The 20,549-nt window shown below is 38.1% G+C and overlaps 1 protein-coding gene across 1 annotated transcript in view; it reads right to left on the reverse strand.

Moving 5' to 3' along the window:
- CRYBG2 (crystallin beta-gamma domain containing 2) overlaps nucleotides 1-20,549 on the reverse strand; it is a 1,696,066-nt gene that overhangs the window by 809,837 nt on the left and 865,680 nt on the right. Inside the window, exons 3-4 of the mRNA XM_044084069.1 lie at nucleotides 16,106-17,430; nucleotides 982-3,115 (exon numbers count right to left, since the gene is read on the reverse strand). Of these exons, the coding sequence (XP_043940004.1) occupies nucleotides 982-3,115; nucleotides 16,106-17,430 (3,459 nt within the window). The remainder of the gene's footprint in view (nucleotides 1-981; nucleotides 3,116-16,105; nucleotides 17,431-20,549) is intronic.

Here is a 20,549-nt window from a genome sequence, read left to right on the forward strand (position 1 = left end):
TATCTGATGATGTGCATCACTGTGCTGGTTAGAGAACTAAAAACTGTGCATAACAGACACAGAATGATGTACATCACTGTGCTGGTTAGAGAAAAACTGTGCATAACAGACACGGAATGATGTACATCACTGTGCTGGTTAGAGAAAAACTGTGCATAACAGACACGGAATGATGTACATCACTGTGCTGGTTAGAGAAAAAACTGCGCATAACAGACACGGAATGATGTAATCACTGTGCTGGTTAGAGAACTCAAAACTGTGCATAACAGACATGGAATGATGTACATCACTGTGCTGGTTAGAGAACTAAAAACTGTGCATAACAGACATGGAATGATGTACATCACTGTGCTGGTTAGAGAATTCAAAACTGTGCATAACAGACACGGATGATTTTTATCTACTGTATGCAATTTTAACACAAATTTATAGTGTGAGCAGTGAAATTAGGCTGTAACTGTTAAAAATAGTCTTAACTCATAGTGATGAAAAGTAGACTGTTATTTCTGCTGCACCTAGTATATCAGCTAGAATGCAAGGACCTTCAGCAGTAGTGCTGGTTAAAACTCCAAAGTTTCAAATGATTACCTGCATCAGTTTTCAGTTTTGATGGTCTTGGGATGAACTCCCCCTCACCACACCTACCACATATATAGCTATACTCAGTATTATAAATTTAGCAATGATGTAAATGTACCTGTGGGAAAAAGGAGAAAAAATAATCCAGAAATGTAATTCTATCACTGCCATTTTGAAATGTGCCCTGTTGTAACTCCTTGCTTCTGAATCAATGTCCTGCACCCGTTTTTGCAAAATTAAGTATACAAAGGTATGCCACACATTGTTACACTATGAAGCTCCCTCCTAAAAGAAGTCTTTTGTCTTAGCATATTTTGATTTCAGCCATTTCAAAGACCATTCATCATTTTAGCTGCCACACAAATTAGGTACTCTGTAAGTATATATAATCTTACTTACCTGTCTACTCCATAAAATCGGTTGTCTAGGAACTGCTACTCCTTTTATTTCTGGAGTCATTAATGAGGCAGCATTTGAAATCCCTGAAATGGCAACTGCTGGATTCAAACCATTTTGAGACAATGAATGGAAATCATGTCCAGATGTTGCTGTGGTATGAAGCAAAGGATCCTTTGGCACCATTGTTGAGCTACTGGCTGCTATAAGATTTTTGTCTTTGAAACTTGGCAAGCTTGGTAAGACAAATTTTGACAATGCATCTGGAACTTTCTTCAAGTCTTTGTCCATCTCTTTCACAGGTAGTTTGAAAGGGCCAATATCTGTTAATTTGCTACTTGAGAAGGTACTGTTATCAATGTTGTTGTCTCTGCTTTGAGCCCCTGACACTTGTAACTGCGGTGTGGGTGGAAAACTGAATCGACTTGGTGCTCCTATCCTAGAACCTTGCTGAAAAACAACACTTTTTTCAGCTGTAGCTCTTTGAAGCCCAATTTTTGGTCTGTCTTCACCGGTCTGCATTTTCATCATTTGTAAAGGTGTTAGGTTATCTTTTTCAGCTGTCTTCTTTAATCCAAAATCTTTCGGCAATAGAGGTCTTGAAGACTCTGCACTTGATAATTCTTTTTCTTTAGATATGCTGGTGGATATAACTGGCTTCATGTTTAATTCAGAAGAATCCTGGATGTTTCCTGCAGGCTTCCTATTCAGATCTTCTGAAGGAAGGATTATCTCCTTATTAGCAGTCTTTAATTCTGTGTTATGAGGAGTTAAAGGCTTTGAAAATTCTTTTAAGTTTAAGGCATCCTTCTTTATAGATGTATTGGGATTTGTAACTTCCTCTGTTTTTCCAGAAGGCACATTTTTAGCATTGTCTGATGAAGTTAATATATTCATTTTGACTGTCTCCTTCGGTCCATTATGGACAAGAGTTAACAATCTATTCAGATTTGAGTTTTCATCTTCCTTAGTTGAAATGGAGCACATAAACTCATCCTCCTTTTTTAAACATGGATCAGGGGAGGTTTCACCTTGATATGACATCTGATCTTCTTCAATTGGAGGTAAGTTGGAGAACATAGAAGGAGGGGTAGGCCTTAAAGGCCTTTGTCCTCTATGGTGTCTTACAAAAATATTACAATCTAAGTTGCGGACAGTATCCACAAAACCTTCCATGTCTGCTAAATTGTCAACCTCATCTTCACTTTTTACAGATTCATCTTCACTGAGGTCAGATGCACTGCATTCCTCTGGGTCTGTAGCAATTTCCCCTGTTTTATTTCCAGATGCTTTCCCAACTAATGACAGCTCTTCAGTCTTTTTTAATATGCTATTAGGAGTTGGCTGAATGGACACTTTCTCTTGTATCACACTGCCTTGCTGTCTTCCAGATGGTGTGCTCAAATTTGGCAAGGGTGTAGTTGAGTCTTTTTGGGGCAGGAATATGACTGGATCTGTTCTGATTGAGTTAGATGGCACAGAGGATGGGTCACAATGTTGTATATCACCCGTGACATCTGCTGAAATGGATTTATTTTTACCTGAAGAGTAAAGCTGATAGAAAATGGGACTCTGAGAGGCTGGACTAGCCATATCTTTTCTCTCATTTCTGGCATCAATTTTAGTTGAAATAAGATTGTTTGTTATAGTTCCATTCTGAATTGCTCTGTTTTCTGCTGGTTTCTGCTCTCCTAGAGAACTGTATCCCACCTTATTGGAGTTTTCACTTTCTGCTGGCGTTTTTTCTGTGGGACTCTTAAGAGTCTCCAAGAAAGACAAATATTTGTAACTCTCATGTGGGCCTAGTTTTTTGTTCATATCATTTGTGTCTCTTTCACCATTTCCAGTTCTGCTGCTTTGGCCCTCTGACACAAGGGACATTTTGTGAATCCTATGTCTTACATCATCAGCCTTGCTTGGGAGTTGGTTTGACTTCAGGGTGAAACTGGTACCTAATGTACCCCTAGATGTGCTGGAAGTCCTGTCAGAAGAGCCCGATATTTTTGAGTTCATTAAATATGACTGGTACTTGGAGGGCATGCCCCCCTCTCTGTTGATGTTCATTCCGTTGCTTTGATCTTTGTTATGTTCTTCAACAAGGGTAGCAGTACTTGATTGATAGTCTTCCTCAGAATGGCTAAAAGAGAAGGAGAGAGTGAAATACATCTGAATCATTGCAATGAATGCAAAACTTTTGATAGCAGTGTTCTATTACTTTATTTTGATACAATCCTAAACTCTTACACAGAAAGATATCAGTTTCCACATTTTAATTCACAGTTTACAAAATAAGTATGGCTGTCAGAATCAAGTATGAAGATCCAGTGAGGAGAAGAATACATGAAACAAGGCAGTATTTTACAAGTAACAAAAAGAAGGTTTATCCATGTGGAAATGTTGAAACAATATCTTAGCTGATCTGCTCGTGTTAGTAACACCTAGTGTTAAGGATTGTTACTTATTATTCTCTTCTTGAGAGCTATTCCTAATGTTTCTTCTTAACCAGCTGCAAAACCAGTGCCAACACAAGGATTTATTTCTGCAGCCAGAAAACATGTTAATTGCTACTGCCATGTATTATATTTCCAACAGACAAAATGGATTATACAGGGCATAATTAATAAGACGGATAATGGAACTGCAGCCCCAGGCCAACTTGCCGGAGACAGGTCCTGATGCTGTATGACTGCAACAGCACCATATTAAGGCTGTCTTTGAATTCCAAAAACACCACAAGGTGTACACATAATCTACATCTCCTAGTAACCTTTAGGAATTTGGCATCAGCACTTCAAAAGCAGTATATCACACTGACACTGGAAGGGCCAAACATACAACATACAATGATCACTGTTTTGATGAAACGTATTCAGGCATAAAACTTCATCTCATTTAAGAAATGCCCGAGATCTATTATGATCTGCACTTAAGCATTTGTTAACTTTAACCATTAAGCTTGATTTACTAACATGAGTTAATGTTCCACAACTGTTATTTATATCATATACAGGATATAACTGCGTATTCTCTCTCTCGCTATGTCTCTCTCTCTCTCTCTGTCTTTTTAGCTGTAGCTTATATAGCTGGATTCCCACTCCATTAGTACTTACTACAGGAAATTCAGTTATTCAAGTATCATAAGTAAACTGCATACATACTGATGATTAAGAGTGCTTTTTCAAGCTATAGACACCAACAATATACCATAAAACATTCTGTCTCGAGTGTCTTAAATTGAGTTGATTTGTTAAAATTGCAAGCAATATGTAAAAAGTCTTGTAGAATGGATAGTAAGTTTTTTAAACTGGTCTTAGCTGAATGCATGGAAGCAACCTACAATCAGAAGAGTATAGCAGAAAGATAATTAGAGCATGAGATCATAAAGTCTGGAGGAAGGATAACATTTGTTTAGCGGACTGTTAGTTATTACAGAGCAGAGCACATAAAAGCGATGGCAGTAAAAGGGAAAAAAGAGAGACTGAAAGACTGATATGGCTTCCACAGGGAAACAGGTGGTACTAAAGGGCTGTACAAATGTTTCATGCAGACACTCAACTCAAGGAGGAAAAACAGGGCCAGATCAGACAGAAGATTTCTTAGTAATAGAAGAAAATTGGACTCCTGCTTCATTAAGTAACAGAGCTTTTACACATCTGAAAATAATGAACAAAAGCCCCCAATCGTCATTGCAAGAATGTCACATCTTTGTCAAGCTCAAGAACTTTAGTGTTCACTCATGTATTTATTAATTCTTGCTTGTAAGCTGCATGGTTTATTCTGTTTATCCCTGGATAATGCCAGTAAGTGGGTAAGTATTTTATCATTCATACACTGGCATATCAGTTTTTTGCTTCCGATTTGTATTTGTAAGCAGTCTACACAATCTTATACAATCTCTTAAAGATGCCTGAAACAGTACATTCAGAAAAAAATAAGTTCATGAATGAATAAAGTGTGCTGCTTTTAAAAGACATATGTAAGCAATCTGGGTATTTAACATGATTCACACATTTGGCACATCTGCTAGACAGACATATCTGTACATTAAAAAGCAGAATACTCCTAGTGTTTTGACATAATATCTTCAGAGGAATATAAAAGCATTAGAAAAACCTGCAATTAAATTCTAACATTAATTTAAAAGAGACATTCAATAGCATTCTTCAATTAATACATCATTATTTAGAAATATACTTCTACACTAATTCTTTATTTAAAACCATTAGGCTTTAAAGCCCAAAATGTTTATATATATATATATATATATATATATATATATATATATATATATATATATATATATATATTTCCACACACGAGAAACAGGGTAGTTGCTCAAGTTAAATGATCCCAAAAGAAATAGCAATAAGCAGCAGCACACAAGATTCCAGGGATCATATACAATAGAATCGCAGTTAAGTAAATTTGTTTGAGTAGAAAAAGCAGATAAATGGGTGTACTTCGCACAAATCTTTATTTGGTAAACGCTTTCATTACATCTATGCTAGTCATCTGTACAAATGTGATTATGCTTTAGCATGTGTGTGTGATAATTCTTTCCCATTGTTTTGTCCATCTGCAGGTTCAGTTATGGAAGAGGAGGAAAGGAGGACAAAGTTGCTATGTTCTCATTCAGTCACTGTCTCTACTACTGGTCTCCAGTGGCCAAAAGGTCTGCTAAGGTAGTGGCACAATGTTTCCCATACTGCAAGTGACCTGTGGGGGGAGGGGGGGTTCTGGCACTCTGTAGCTCTGCCTCTCAGAAGGCAGATGAGGAATCTTCCTTGAAATATGTACTAGAGGAGTCTGCAGTGATCTCTGGGTATCAGTTGTAGGGTCTCATCTCACTATCAACTGGATGTCCACCTTGACATGTGGAATGCTCTGTAGTGTGACTGTAGGAGTTGCTTGACCTGCAGACCTTACCTGTTGGGTCTCTAGGAGAAAAACTGGCTCCCAGCATCAACCATCCAAGTGAGCGATGGCTGAATTTATTGCCATCCGGGCTGACCTGGCACCGAACCCTGCGAAGACCCCACTCTGTCCCCTTTCCAGTGCTTTATTTCCATGTATCATTCCCCATTCTTTATCAGTACAATAATTCCTATCACTAATCCTCTTCCCTCTATATAAATGTGTCCGACTATAACTCATTGTTGTATATGTTTCATGTCTGTCTGCCACTGCTGCCTGCCCTGCTCCCTGTATCCCATTCACAGCTATTCCTGTGTACCTTTCCCACCTACAACTCTTTTGTAGAACTTTCAAAAGGGATTCTATTCCCTTAAACAATATGGCCTTCCCACCACTATCATTCATGCCTTAGTGTTGCCTTTCCATATTTACCTCTGCTTGATGTTCTCCTCTTTCCTACTTTACTAGCTACTCGATTTTCTCCCCATTTTGTTCTGACATGGATGCCACTATGCTGTATATACCCACATCAATCTTTATGTGGCAATTGGCTACTGTCATAGCTAGACATAACTACACTGCACAAGTGAACATGCACTGAATTGGCCATGCTAGGCTGCCTTGGCTGTGTCATCCATCCTATCAAACAAGCATGCTACTAAACTGTTGCTCCTGCTGTCCACCCTGGGACCTCTGCACCTCTGCTTTGCTATGTGATCCTTTGCATTGTATGCAGCACTGTGCTCTACCTGTTGCATCTCTGATTAGCTCTCCATCTTTTTCCACAGCGACTTTCTCAAACATAAGTGGTGAACACATGACTATGAATCACAGCCACAATTGTAATACATTATCATTTTTGATGTTGATGATTTATCTGTGAAAAAAGAATGTGATAATCAGTGTACACTGTTTTTATAATAATGCTGTTTTTTAATTGGAAAAAATTAAATTTAGGGCAGAGATGATATCGTTATTTACGTTTACATGGAAAAGCCATGCTTGTAATGGTTGAATTCATTAGCCTGATTAAACATAATTGTGAATCTGAAAAGTAAGATAAACTAGCAAATACAAATCTCACTGTCTTATTTTATTTACTGAACACTGATTTAAACAATAATCAATGTAAAATTACATATTCTGCAGCATTTAGCAACAAGTGCTGTAGCTAGACCATGGGGGTTAGCTCTGAATGCTCTAATATGAACATATGTGGACAAAAGTTACATAAACTACACCCACATCCTTTTTTTTCCAGTGTTATTATGTCTTGACTCAGGTTTTTAAGTTTATTGATTTGTTGCAATTGTTCTATACATTTGTGGAGGAATGCTTGTTAAAAAATAGTTAATCTGTTCTCTGAGTTATATGTTTAATTGGATTTATTTCAATTAGGATCTTTTAAATACTTTTCTTTTATATATTGTTCTATTTCATTTGTTTATTTAGCATTATTATTTATTTATTTTTAAGCTCGTAGTTTGTCCATCTGCACAGTGGAAAACTATCCCTTTAAGCTGTGTATAAAATTAATCTTTTTATGGCTGCTTTCTCAATTCTGGCTTATTTTTAAATAATTGTTCTCCTACATTGCCAATCAACCATCAGCCCTCTCACTTTGGGAAGTTATCATACAAGTGTTAGTTTTGTGGTTAGATGCCCTTACCCTCACACATCATGGCTGACATGAATGAACACATGCATCTCTGCAGGGGTATTCTCTGCCTTGCCTGGCAGATGCATGCTCCGATACACTTGCCTATAAGGGCTATTGCTACTGGTTTAGATAACCAAGTGATGTCCACTGATCTGTCATTGTTGACATGCAAGCCTTCACTTGCATAGAGAAATCTGACCAGCCAGGACCACCACATTCCTCTCTCCAGGATGGGCAAGGTGGTGCATACCTCTCAACTGGTATGATTTATGCATAGTTCCATGATTTAGACCTTCAGACTTTTCCTTGCTTTTCCTAGGCTTATTGTGTTCCTCATAAAGTCAGACATTTTGTGAAATATATCTTATTAAAGAAATAAAATGAGCTAATGCATATTCCCTTTTAGTAGGTATAAAAGTTCTAGTATATGAATATGTTCTGTTGTGAAAAATAAAAAAGTGTTCTTCTTTCTGACCATCTACTATGAATTTTTAAAAGCTTTTTCGATGATTTTTATTAATCATAGGTTGAGGGGTATGAGCTCCTTTTATGATTTTTAATTCTCGGGTTGAGAAGTATGATCTGGTATAAGTCACTGGCTCTCACCCTCTCCAGCCAGGATATTCTATCATCTGGGGAGCTAGTCATCTCCCTTCCCAGTTGTTATCAAGACTTCATTCCTTTACACCACGGAGCTAGGCTCAGCACGTATCTTTTTATTATATGTTTAAGTAATGTATAGCGATATGCTATTTCAGGTCTGTTAAAATGCTGTGTGAATTAGTCCAGGATCTTCTCTCCCTTCCCGAATGTATTCCCTTTTCCCGAACTGGCTCAGCAGTATTTGTTGGTTTCACTTTATACTGTAGCATGTAACATCAAGGTATTGTTTATTCATAATATCGTTGCTTGTTACCTATTAAGTGATGTCTTAAGCTGAAAACTCTTCTTTAAGATTAACAGGCAATGGAGAAAGAACATTCAGTGTTTTTGTGTGTTAGATGATCAGCTTTTTGTCTGAGCTGCAGTTAGCTTATAGTTAAATTATATAACACAATATATAATGCAGGAGGTGTCAGAGTAAACCCCACCCCCCATATATGGAGGTGCAAGGCAGCTTGCTTCCTTGCAAAACAGCTTATTTTACATTTTAGCATATGCTGACAGATTCTTATTCCCTTGAGTAAGTTTGGAGCTTATACTTAACTCAAGGTGAAATGTCTGAAATATAAATCTGAGCTGTAAAGCCCGTGCATTTTGTTATAACAAACTCATTTTAAAAATTGTTGTTTACTTTCATGCTTACCTTTCAACCTCTTAGCTGAAGAAGTCTGGACAAAGTTAAAAATAATATGGTTACAAATGCCCAGAAATAAGGATATGTATCGGTCATAAAAATTTAGAGCGTTACTAGAATAACATATTTTGCATTAGTATGAATTTTCTAAAGGATGTGAAGTCTGAAACTCAAATGTGTGTTATTTAATGACTACATTCCTAAATATTTTGCCAGAAAACAATCAATTTTATGAGGAACAGCCCCCAAGAATATAAAGCAAAATTCTTGACATTCTCTGAAAATCTGAACAGTTGAGATGTATACTTTTATATGTATTTTAGTACTGTGGACCCATGAAGTCTTTTCAGGACTGTTCTCCCAATGTCTGTTTCAGTCCTGACTTCACTTTTTGCTTAACATGTCCTTTATACAACAATAAAGTCAGAGTGAGGCAGGGTATACATCTGCACTTAAGATGCCCAGCAAAGTCTGATACCAAACACTGTTACATGCCTTTCTTAGTGGCACATTGACAATGTTGCTTGAACACCAGTAACAAGGTTATGTTCAGATTATGTTACGTGTCATCCCAACTTGAACTGCATGAAACTCACTGCTGGGACATAGACTGAGCATGAACATGAAAACCAACAGTGACTTTGCATCGTTTCCTAGCTGGTATTTGCTGTCTCAGCTATTTATTAAACTTGAACTGTATCTTTCATGTGTATATTGGTAATGTTCACTGAATACTACTTTTATTGTATATCTCTTTTTATTTTTCATTTAAACATGAAATATATTGAATTATCACACTCAAATTGAAATTACATAATCAAATAATATGAGCATATGTAAAATACATGAAAGATGACAATGGATACTTCAATCTCAAAGATATTACAATGCACATTAACTTAAATAGAACACACATGGTGACCACACTATATAAAACAGAACAATAAATTATAAAAGATAAACCAGAACAGAAAACAAATGGAAGTCTGAGTCCAAAGAACATCATTCAAAAATTAAAATATATGAATAGGAAAATAGGTGTTCACTGTTTTGTATATGTTATTAGTATTAAATGCCTTATTGGGCTAGTTGCCTAACACAATGAGTCTGAAATTCTCCAGGTGCAACTAACACTAGGTAAGACTGCCATCCAAATTGTAGCTTGCTACAAATCCCCCATCATGCCCCAAGATTCTCACTACACCTTTCTAAACATACTGGAAAATATTAAGATACCACCAAACACCCTAATACTGGGTGATTTCAACTACCCTGCCATTAACTGGGAAAACTACTCGGGTACCAACACCTTTTCCCAATGGTTCTTGGAATTCATAAATTCCATTGCCCTGGATCAACAAATCCATTGTCCAACCAGGGGCTCCAGTATCCTAGACCTGGTCATTACAAACATGGGAAATCGATGCTCCACACCTATGGTCACCCCCTCATTGGTCAGGTCTGACCATAAGCTAATCACCCTTAACATCCACATCCCACCCCCACCCCCAGTAAGGAAACCTCCATTAAAAACTTCTCCAAAGCCAACTTCATGCTACTCAAGTCAGAAGTGACAAACTTCATGACACCCATGCAGACGGGAACTGAAAGTTCAACTGCTGAATCCTACACTAAGGCACTGTACGAGCACATCCAATCATGCATGAATTGTGCCATCCCAAATAGAACAAATACGCTCTCCTCCAAAAAAAGGAAGCCAATCGGGTGGTCCCCTGGCATAAACAAACTTTACAACAAAAGGAAGAAACTGTTGCAGAAAAGAGGAACATCCCAGGATGCAAATAACTCCCTTACCAGCCTCAGTAAGAAGCTGAGATCCCTCATAAAATCCTCCAAAGCTAGTTATGAAAATAAAATTGCCAAAGATTCCAAAGACAACCACAAGGCATTCTATAACTATGTCAAGAATCTAAATGGCAATGCTCAGATCTGCTCTGAGCTACAACAGAATGGCATTAAATATACTGATCCCAAGGATATTGCCAGTATCCCGGCAGATCAATTCAGTGCCAACTTCACCCTCCTCTCACCTCCTAAATGGCCCATCTCAATAATGGAAGATTGCCAAATTCCGGTAATAATGGCCACAGAGGTAAAAAATGCACTCTCCAAAGCTAAGAATACAGCATCCATGGGACCAGATAACATCCCGGGCTGTGTAGTACATGAACTATAAAATGAACTGCCACCTTGCCTAAGTGTCATGTTTAATCATAGCCTCACCTCAGACTTCGTGCCCACTGAGTGGCACACAGCTACAGTTACCCCACTCCACAAGGGGGGATCCACCCTGGATCCTGGGAACAATGGCCCCATCAGTCTGATGAGCCTGATCTGCAAGGCCATGGAACATATTATCATGGAGTTTATAAACAAAGATATTGGCAACCTTCAAACACTGGACCCCACCCAGTTTGTGTTCGTGAAGGACCGATCTTGTCTCCTGAACCTGATTGACTTCTTTGAATCAGTCTCCAGAGCCGTGAACAAGGGTAAGACGGTCCACACAGCCTATCTGGACCTCACCAAGGCCTTTGACACAATCCCCCACTCTGGAATCATAGATAGACTTACTAAGCTGGGCATTAATCCCTACATTATTCGATGGGTTGCCAACTGGCTTACTGACAGAACCCAAACTGTAAAAGTAGCTGACTCCAAATCCAACTCCAGACAAGTGACAAGTGGAGTACCTCAGGGTTCAGTCCTGGGAACCATTCTTGTTTGACATCTACTTCTATGAAGTACAGGCCAACACTAAGGGACACTGGCTAACAAAGTTCGCAGATAACTGCAAACTGGGAGCCATTATTGAATCCCCAAATGATGTGGATACTCTACAAAAGGGCCTTACAGAAACAGATGCTTGATGCCAGAGCCATGGGCTCAAGCTCAATGCCAAGAAATGTATAGTTATCCCCTTTGGGAAAAAAACATGTACCCGTGAATTACCACATAGGTGGCAGTACACTAAACACTGAAAGTGTGATAAGAGACTTAGCGACACAGCTGGACGTCTCACCTTCGATAACCACATCACCACAACAGTCAGGAAATCCTTCTATGTGGCACACTTCATCACTAAGAGCTTTTCATCCAGAAAAAATGAAGTCATTGTCCCACTGTACTCATCCCTCATTAGACCCATTATAGAATACAATGCCTTGTTTGTTATGTACCTCTCAAGACATCTGCAACAACTGGAAAGGCCACAGAAATACCTCACTAAAAGAATCACAGGCCTAAAGCAGATGTCCTACGCTGACCACCTTAAAAATTTCCAGCTATACTCCGTCGCATATCTTCTACTCAGAGGCGATCTCTGCTTAACATAACAGGGCATGTCAAACCCAGAGCTGTTGGACATGCTACATTTAAAGAAATCCCAATCTCACAGATCCACATGCTCTAGGGATCTAAACCTTGTCATCATAATAAACAAAACATGCTGGAGGGATAGGCTCCTGACCCAGAGACTCCCCAGACTCTGGAATAGACTGCCCATCAGAGCATCTCTTTGGCCCTCTTCCAAAGGAACCTTGATGATTGGATGGGAGAAAGGAAATTCACCCCAGGGATCACGTCAGTCACCTTGCTAGACAGGGGTCCAGGGTAGTAAATAGTGTGGGAAAAAATAGCCAGGGAATTGTTATGGCTAGGCTTGTATAGGCTCTAGGGTCAATAGCCTAGTACCAACCTATGAACCTATTGTGTGAGTTAGAATGTTAATGAAGTAAAAAGACGGAAAACAATAACAACATTTTGAAATAAAAGTACCCTTTCACATATGTGTTTAAACAGGTAGCTAGGGATAGCCGTAGTTACACAGTAAAATATGACTGTTTTTGTTTTCTTCATTATCAAGTGTGGATGGGTCACACCATGGAGAGTAACGATATAATAAATGACATATGGCCCAATCCCTATGTTATCAGTGAATAGTTATTCCCCAATCACTGATCAAATTAAAGATATTTCAAATAAGGTGCACATTTTTGAAGAAATCGGCATAATTTATTTCTCCTATTTGCTAATGACTTTTCAGCTGTATAAATAGCTCTTAGTATTTGCCAGCATTCTGCAGTTTCTGGGGGTACAATGGAGCAGTGGTACCTGGTATTTTTTTTTTTTTTTGCTGGCAAGAAGCAAAGTAGATAATGTTTTTTATGGGACTCGACAATTTGGGTAGACCTTGTGTACTACCAGGTGAGATCTCTCCTCTAGGGTAATAAGAGAATTCTTTCCTAGTGCATGTTAAAAGGTGACCCAAAATTGCTGTACCTGTAGACAAAGCCAAAAAATATGATCTTTGATAGGAGTAGATTGAGGCTGTATATGCTGTCAACAAAGTGAGCTGGCATTGAGAGTATTATTGGGTATATGCTCAGAAGTTATAAACAGCTTGTAGAAATGCTTCCAAGCAAAGGTTTGCCACCAAACGGAGGAGGTAGTCTTACTAGGAGACTGACTGAATGCTACTTTTATTTTTAGAAATCAAACATGGAGTGACTTTGAATCTGAAAAGCATAAAACTGCCCTGAGTGAGGAAAATTTGCAAAATTGAGCATTGTTCAAGGAAAGCTGTTTTGGACAGAGCCAATGACATTACAAGTAATTGATTCAGACAATCTCTCAGCAAAGCTGAGTAAATAAATGGAGGGCATTACTGGAGTTGAAGGACCTTGAGTGAAGAGTCCTGTGGTTGTAGCACAGGTAAGAACTTTGGCTAGATAATCACATGTAGAGATCAATAGTAGATGGGAGTCCATTTACATGAAGTTATAGCTACTGTTGGGTTACACATTTTCTGTGAGATTGCTTTTTTTTTTGTTTCCAGATCTGTATATAAGTAGTACTGCTGAAGTACTGGAAAAAAAAACTGATTTTTACTGATGACCTAAAGATATGCAAATGAGGTGAATAAACAGGAGGTTGTAGAACAAATGGAAAACATTATGGACAACAAGAGTGGATTAAAACATGGGAGCATAATTCAGTCCAAAAACATAAATTAGCCTGGGATGCAAAGCTCTTCGAAAGGAATACCCACATGAAAGAGAAGTAAGAGCAATAACTACAGAGGAAAGAAAGATATATTACACCATGGCTAACAAGCTTTCTTTTCTGGCAAGCCAGTCAACAATGCTTCTAGCTACTCCATAAAAAGTCAGTTTTTGGTAGCATTACTTAATCACCAACTAAATAATGTAAAGTGACCTAAAGGGAGATGCATAATATGTCAAGGCAGCAGTTAAGGTGCTATGAATATAGAATACAATGGAGGAGATATCAACAGAGTACAGCAAGTCCTTTAGCCATCTTTATAGTCAGTAAAACTGTTTAAATGTTACTATGCAGTTCTGTAGAACTCAACTTTGCTAGGACTCAAGTCAGGGTCAATACACACTAAAGGATACTAAACCATGGACAGTATGCACCAGAAGCAATTGTAAGTGCTGAATGGAGAAAGAGAAAGACGGTGACTTGAAAAGCTTAATATACATTGTCATGAAAAAAAGCAGGCGGATATTGAGCACAGTGTAAAACTTCCTTTGTGAGTTCTATAGATTCCAAGTGGATATAATTCTAAAAAAAGAGAATGACTGAAATGTTTCGGAATTAATAGGTCAGTGTTTGAAGAACCACAGAGAAAGGCCCAATTTCCCCAGAAATACTGATGGATGTACAGGCTGGATGTCTGGAAGAAATGGTAGTGAAAGAGACAGGGAGAGAATTTAAGAATGCATGGGACAGAAAGGAAAATTAGTGAGTGACAGCAAAATAAGTCAGTTTAATTATGAATCACTGGTTTTCAAATTGGAAAAGAGGATGATCAGAACAACTGGACTCAGCATTCTTCATCTCTCTTCAAAATAATGTAATGATAGTAGTAAGCGATGCATACCCATAACTATGACTTTTAGGTAAATTAGAAACTGGCGGTATAAATTACTGTTTAAGGTTATTGACTCATAATATATTTATTACATTTTTGTAGACAAGTTTGGTTCCCCCAGCCACTGCTTTCAGCAAGTTACCAAAAAAATAAAGTTACTGAATCACTTCTGAAGATGGCCAGCATAGTCCTATGTATCTTAGTGTTGGTATCAGACTGGAAGACTGACAGTATGCAAATATTATGGCTACTAAACTGAAAAGTAAATATTTATTGAAAAATACCCTTAAAATGTAAGCCATATATGGTTATTTGTAGTTTGTAATGATTGCCTTCCATGAAGCATAGCAAAACAGCTTTAAAAATTAAAAATCAGAAATAGTTTCCTTTCATTTCTTCCAGTCTTCCTTTGGCATATTTTACTTTAATGTAGCTAACTTACACCTAGGGTCCAGAGTTACTGCTTCTTATTAATAATCAGAAATAGTTTCCTTTCATTTCTTCCAGTCTTCCTTTGGCATATTTTACTTTAATGTAGCTAACTTACACCTAGGGTCCAGAGTTACTGCTTCTTATTAATAATCAGAAATAGTTTCCTTTCATTTCTTCCAGTCTTCCTTTGGCATATTTTACTTTAATGTAGCTAACTTTCACCTAGGGTCCAGAGTTGCTGTTTCTTTTTCTGCTCATCATTTAATGTTTTCACTTTTTTTAATAGTAAATATACATTATCCTTTTTAAACAGTGTCCTTCTGTAAACAAGTGATTTGCAGGAGAGAATGAAACATTGCTGAGTGTAAGTCGTACATTGTGTGCTAAGTCAAAAGATTACAATAACAATAGGTGCACTGAAACCACAGTTTACAGAACATCAGGTGTCTTGCCGAAAAGCTTGTCTCACCCAGAGGGCACTTTTGTCAAAGTCTTTAGCTGGAAATAACACCACACCCAACATCTGTGAACCTCTCCATTTCCACACCCCACTCACCACAATTGTCCACAGAATCAGAAACTCTTTAAAACAGTTGAATGTTTCCTGTATGTTCCATCTTTGGATTCACGTTATCCCATTTTACACACTATAAGACACACAGACTAAAAACAGAAATAACTGACGTTTTAAATATTACTGCAGTCTCTGAGCATCAAAGAACATATGTGATCTCCAGTTGTAGAGAAATCTCACACTCGTATGAAAATCCAAAAAAGGTTAGAGTGGTAGTCATTTTATGCAAAACTATGCTGTCGCTAATGTCAGAGTGATAAAAATACATACAGGTTAAACATGTTAAAAACTGCAGAGCAGTCTTTTGAATCAAGTTTAAAAGAAGACACTTACCTAAGGAGTTCTGTTTTTACCACAGGTGAAATCTTGCACCTGTGTACAGTCAAATCTTCACTTTCTGAAACATTTTCAGCTAAATCAGCATCCAGTCCTTGTTTTTCTGTCTTCTGGGTTCCTAATTCTTCTGACTGCTGGAGGTATTTCTTTAATTCTGTGTTTGTTAGCACCTGCTTTGTGATGGGGCGTATTTCACCTGTGCCTCTGGGTGTATCTGTGCATTCAGAACTAAATGTTTTGGATTCCTCTGTTAGTGTCAGTGCAGGAGCAGGACTTACTGGTTTTGTATCAGGCTTTGTGTTTAAGTTATCTGTTTGCTGCTTTTGGTGTACTTCTCTGCCAACAATGCCTCTGTCTTTAGCATGTATACTTTGGTCTAAGCTTTTAATGGAAACCTGATGACTTTCCCCAGCTGTGGAATTTTCTCCTGTGGAAGTGCTGCATTGAATCTCACCCCCTTCCTCCTTTTGTAGTGCAATTGTTATGATATATTTTGTCTTCCTGGGCTTGTTTGCTGGTGTAATTTCATTAAAAGGTGCACCTGTGTCTGTAGCATATGTATTTGTAGTTGTTTTCTCCTCTAATGATGTGTTCTGGAACTGAAATTCTTTGTTATAGGCTGGATTACTGAACAATGTATTTTTATCAGCACTATTATCTTCCTCAGACAGAAGATGCTGAGCCCCTGCATATGCAGGATTAGGTGACTTAGAGACAGGTTCCGGTGACCCATGATGTAAGTATGTATCTAAGATGCTTTGTGCCCATGTCGAGAGGGGCACAGCAGGATCGTCACCTATATCAGGATGTGTTGCAGCATCACTTGTATGGGGTACTCCTAGGGCTGAGCTGCTGGAATCTGGTTTTGGAGTATCTGTTGCATTTTCATTCGATTCAGCCTTAGTGTGAGATGAGCTTTCTGACAGAGGTAGAGCATCAAATGATGTAGAAATTGCAATCCTTGTGGGATTTAGTTTGTCTGGTATTTCCTCTCTGCTCTTTGAAAACTTAGAGCTATTTTCTAGAGTGTTTGCTTCCTTCTCAGAGGATTTTCTCTTGTGAGGATATGTGTTATATTTGGAGTTGCCTTTATCATTTTTATTGACATTAGATGATGTTTTTGTTCTTTGCTCTTCAGGCTCAGCTGACTGTTCTAGCTGATAACTGCCTGATGATGATGAAGATTCCACATGGGCAACAGAGTCCGAAATATCAGAGTCACTGTTTTTCTTCTTCCGGCCTCTAACAGAAAGCAAGCTTCCAAATTTCCGGAATAAACTACTTCTTCCAAGATCTGCCTCTGAGTAGCTGAGGTAGCGTTTCTGCAAAATAAATTTTGAAAATATCTTAATTAGAATGTTTTAACAACTGTACAAACATGTTAAGATTTTTAGTCAGTACGTTTACAGTTCTGCTTGCATTGAAAGTTAACACCTTCACATTACAGTAGGCTATGAACAGTTTGATAGTATCAAAGCAAACCAGCAATGCCACCACGAAGGCAATCAGTGTACTCATCAGATAAAACCTTGTCCTTATTTAAAGCAGCATTTTAAGAGCATATAAGGATGTTCGCCAGTTTAATTTATATTATAGTACAGTGGTATGAGTTACTCACCATATTAGTAGATTAATGATTTCCTCTCTTTCTCTTTCTCTCTCTGCTGTCCTTCCACTAGACTCTTTGCCTTACCTATGACTTTAGAAATTTCAAGAAGTACATGTCACTCCCTTAGCTCAGAATGCAACAGGCTGCACTGCCTGTTGGTCACATCCTTAAAGGATAGTGCTGTCAACCACACTGTAGTGGGAATTAAACTATATTTTTCAAGCTGAGTTCTCGAGGGTTCCACTCCCAGTCAACCTAAATATTAGATGTTGCACTATAATTACAGAAAAAGGACAGAATATATAACGTTGTCTAGTTCTGCAGCTAAAAGGAATAACGCTTTACTTAGGATGAAATGACCTGAGGTCAGTTAGTGGCTTGGTTGCTGGATGAGGCAGGATGAGGCAGGAGGTGGGTGGGAGCTAGAGGACAATGTTGGCTCATTCATTCTGTTGGGGGTGGGGATCAGTCTGGTCCATTAGACTGGCAGCAGCTAATGGACAGAAAGGTGCATGGCAGACAGCATATAGGTCAAGACTTTTGTCTCTGCTAAGATGGATTTGTGCAGAGGCATTCATGGGGACCTCCAGAACTGTATTTCCATGGGGTAATAGTGGGTTATCTAATTACAGAGGGCCAGTGGATGGTAGGTAGGAGGGGTAAAAAAACACACAAAAAATGAATAAATTTAAGCAATATAAACAGCTCATACATAAAGAGCTCTATCAACTCTACCAGAGGAAAAAGGGAAAATATGCCACATTCAGATAGAATCAAGTGCATTTCTGGAAGGTCTCCCAGGCAACATTGTCCTTACTGAACACTGTCTATATGTCACATACAGACTAGTCTCACTGTAGGCAGACTCAAAATGCATACTGGTACCAACTGTAAAGTGCCAACCCAGAGATTATGAGCGGGTCACCCAACATGACTTGCATGTTATGTGTATGAGACATTGATATCAAGGCATTCACCTCTAAAGTGAAGCTTGAGAGGTGAATTTTGTCATCCATGTCAAAAGAACACATAATAAAGGGTTATAATAAGAGACCCAGTCAAAATTTGTTGTAGTTCATGGAGCTTCATTTGCTCCATATATTACTAGTTACAGAAATAAAAAAGCTAAGTATTTACCTGGCTTTCAAAGCCATTAAGAACTTAGCATCCACTGTCAGAAAGACAGTGTAACACAATCTCTGATGTTTACACTCACCTTGCCATGCCTCTCAATTGTCCAGTTTTTGTGCAGAATGCCCATATTTCTGCCTCATGTGTTTGTCTGCTCCTCAAAAAAATGTGTTTTTCTGGCAAATCACAGAGGATTGAAGTCATTAAACATTTCAGTTTCAGACTTCCTATCCTTCAGAAAATGCATTCTAACAAATTTCTAAGTTTATAAGAGCAACTCAGGGACAAGTTACTGGCACAGACAGTAGGCAGAAATAAATCTTTTAAACTTCCATGGCAATTTGCTGGTTAGTACTGGAAGATTTGACTGCCCAGGCTGAGACCTTGACCTCAACAAGTTAAACAGGGGGTGCTTAACATTTGTTCAGATTGGGTATCACACTGTAGTAATTGTCTTTTTCCACTTATTGGAATGTAATCACTGATCTCCATGCACTACGTTCCTGTTACAGTCTTTGCATTTTGTAAGCCTTTTGTGCAATCATGAAACAGATAAGGCTGTTGTCAGCACAAGGAGTCACCAGCATACACCATTTGAGGCATGTAGACTCAAGCTGGTCTGGTTTATGATTAAGCCCAAGGACAAAACAATGTAATTCATTACCTAAATGGCCTTACCTAACACAACAAGCAGAACAATCAGCAGCCACAACATAACCAACAGATGCTGAGATCTAATACTGCAGAGGCACATGCAGTTATTGAAACATTTCATATACCTCCTCTACATAATTTCCTGCATCTCTGCTTCTGCAGTCATCACATTTGGGTAGAATACAAATCAATGCATGTACCCCACTAACATTCCCTGTTGAAATGAAATAGTAAAATCTTCACTGGCCTTGGAATGGCAATCCATTTCTAATATTTGGTGAATTTGTGTTTAGAAGATGAGGTTGCTGAATTGCAAATCGTATATGCCTGTAAATAAATTATGGCACACTGCAACCCTTCTAATACTGTAAACCAAGGCAGAACTCTCAGTGGCTTTGTTAGCAGTCATAACAGAATAAACTACAGTTACCTACCTCAGCTCCTAGTTTACTCTTGGAAAATGAGATACAATGAAACAAAAACTTCAACAGACTGTCAAAGATCTTTGGTCCTGAAAATACAAATTAACATCTGTCATTTGAATAAACTGAATGCAACAATTCCTCCTTATTGAACTATAATGGGCATCTGTTTAGGTATGAAGGATCAGTTAGTAGAAAAGGACTATATTCATTTTTAAAAAATGTTTAGGTAATGACACATAAAAATTTAAAATTTGGATGCCCTTTTGGTCTATTTAGTAATCAAGGTCACTGTGTCCTTCTAGAAAGCTATATAGGTAGCAACACATCAAGGTTTGAAATCTGGATACCCTTTTGGTCAATTTGACTCAATTGCAAAATGTCTTCAAGCACTGGAACTTCAAGGGAATACATAGGGATTGGTCAATCACAGGTTATTTGGGATTTCAAAACAAAAATATGGGTTTCTCAAAGAAAGATGTAACCAGGTTTTCAAAAGATTAAATTTTAACATTAGTACCAATGATTTTATTAAAAGCGTTATATATAACCATACCCTAGAGTCAATCTTAACTTCAGGCTAAGGTATCCAGGATGGCTCTCAAAGGAGAGCAGCTGACCAATC

Source organism: Protopterus annectens, chromosome 1.part1 (genome assembly GCF_019279795.1).
Source record: "Protopterus annectens isolate FY-2018-M chromosome 1.part1, PAN1.0, whole genome shotgun sequence".
NCBI classification, from domain to species: domain Eukaryota; kingdom Metazoa; phylum Chordata; order Ceratodontiformes; family Protopteridae; genus Protopterus; species Protopterus annectens.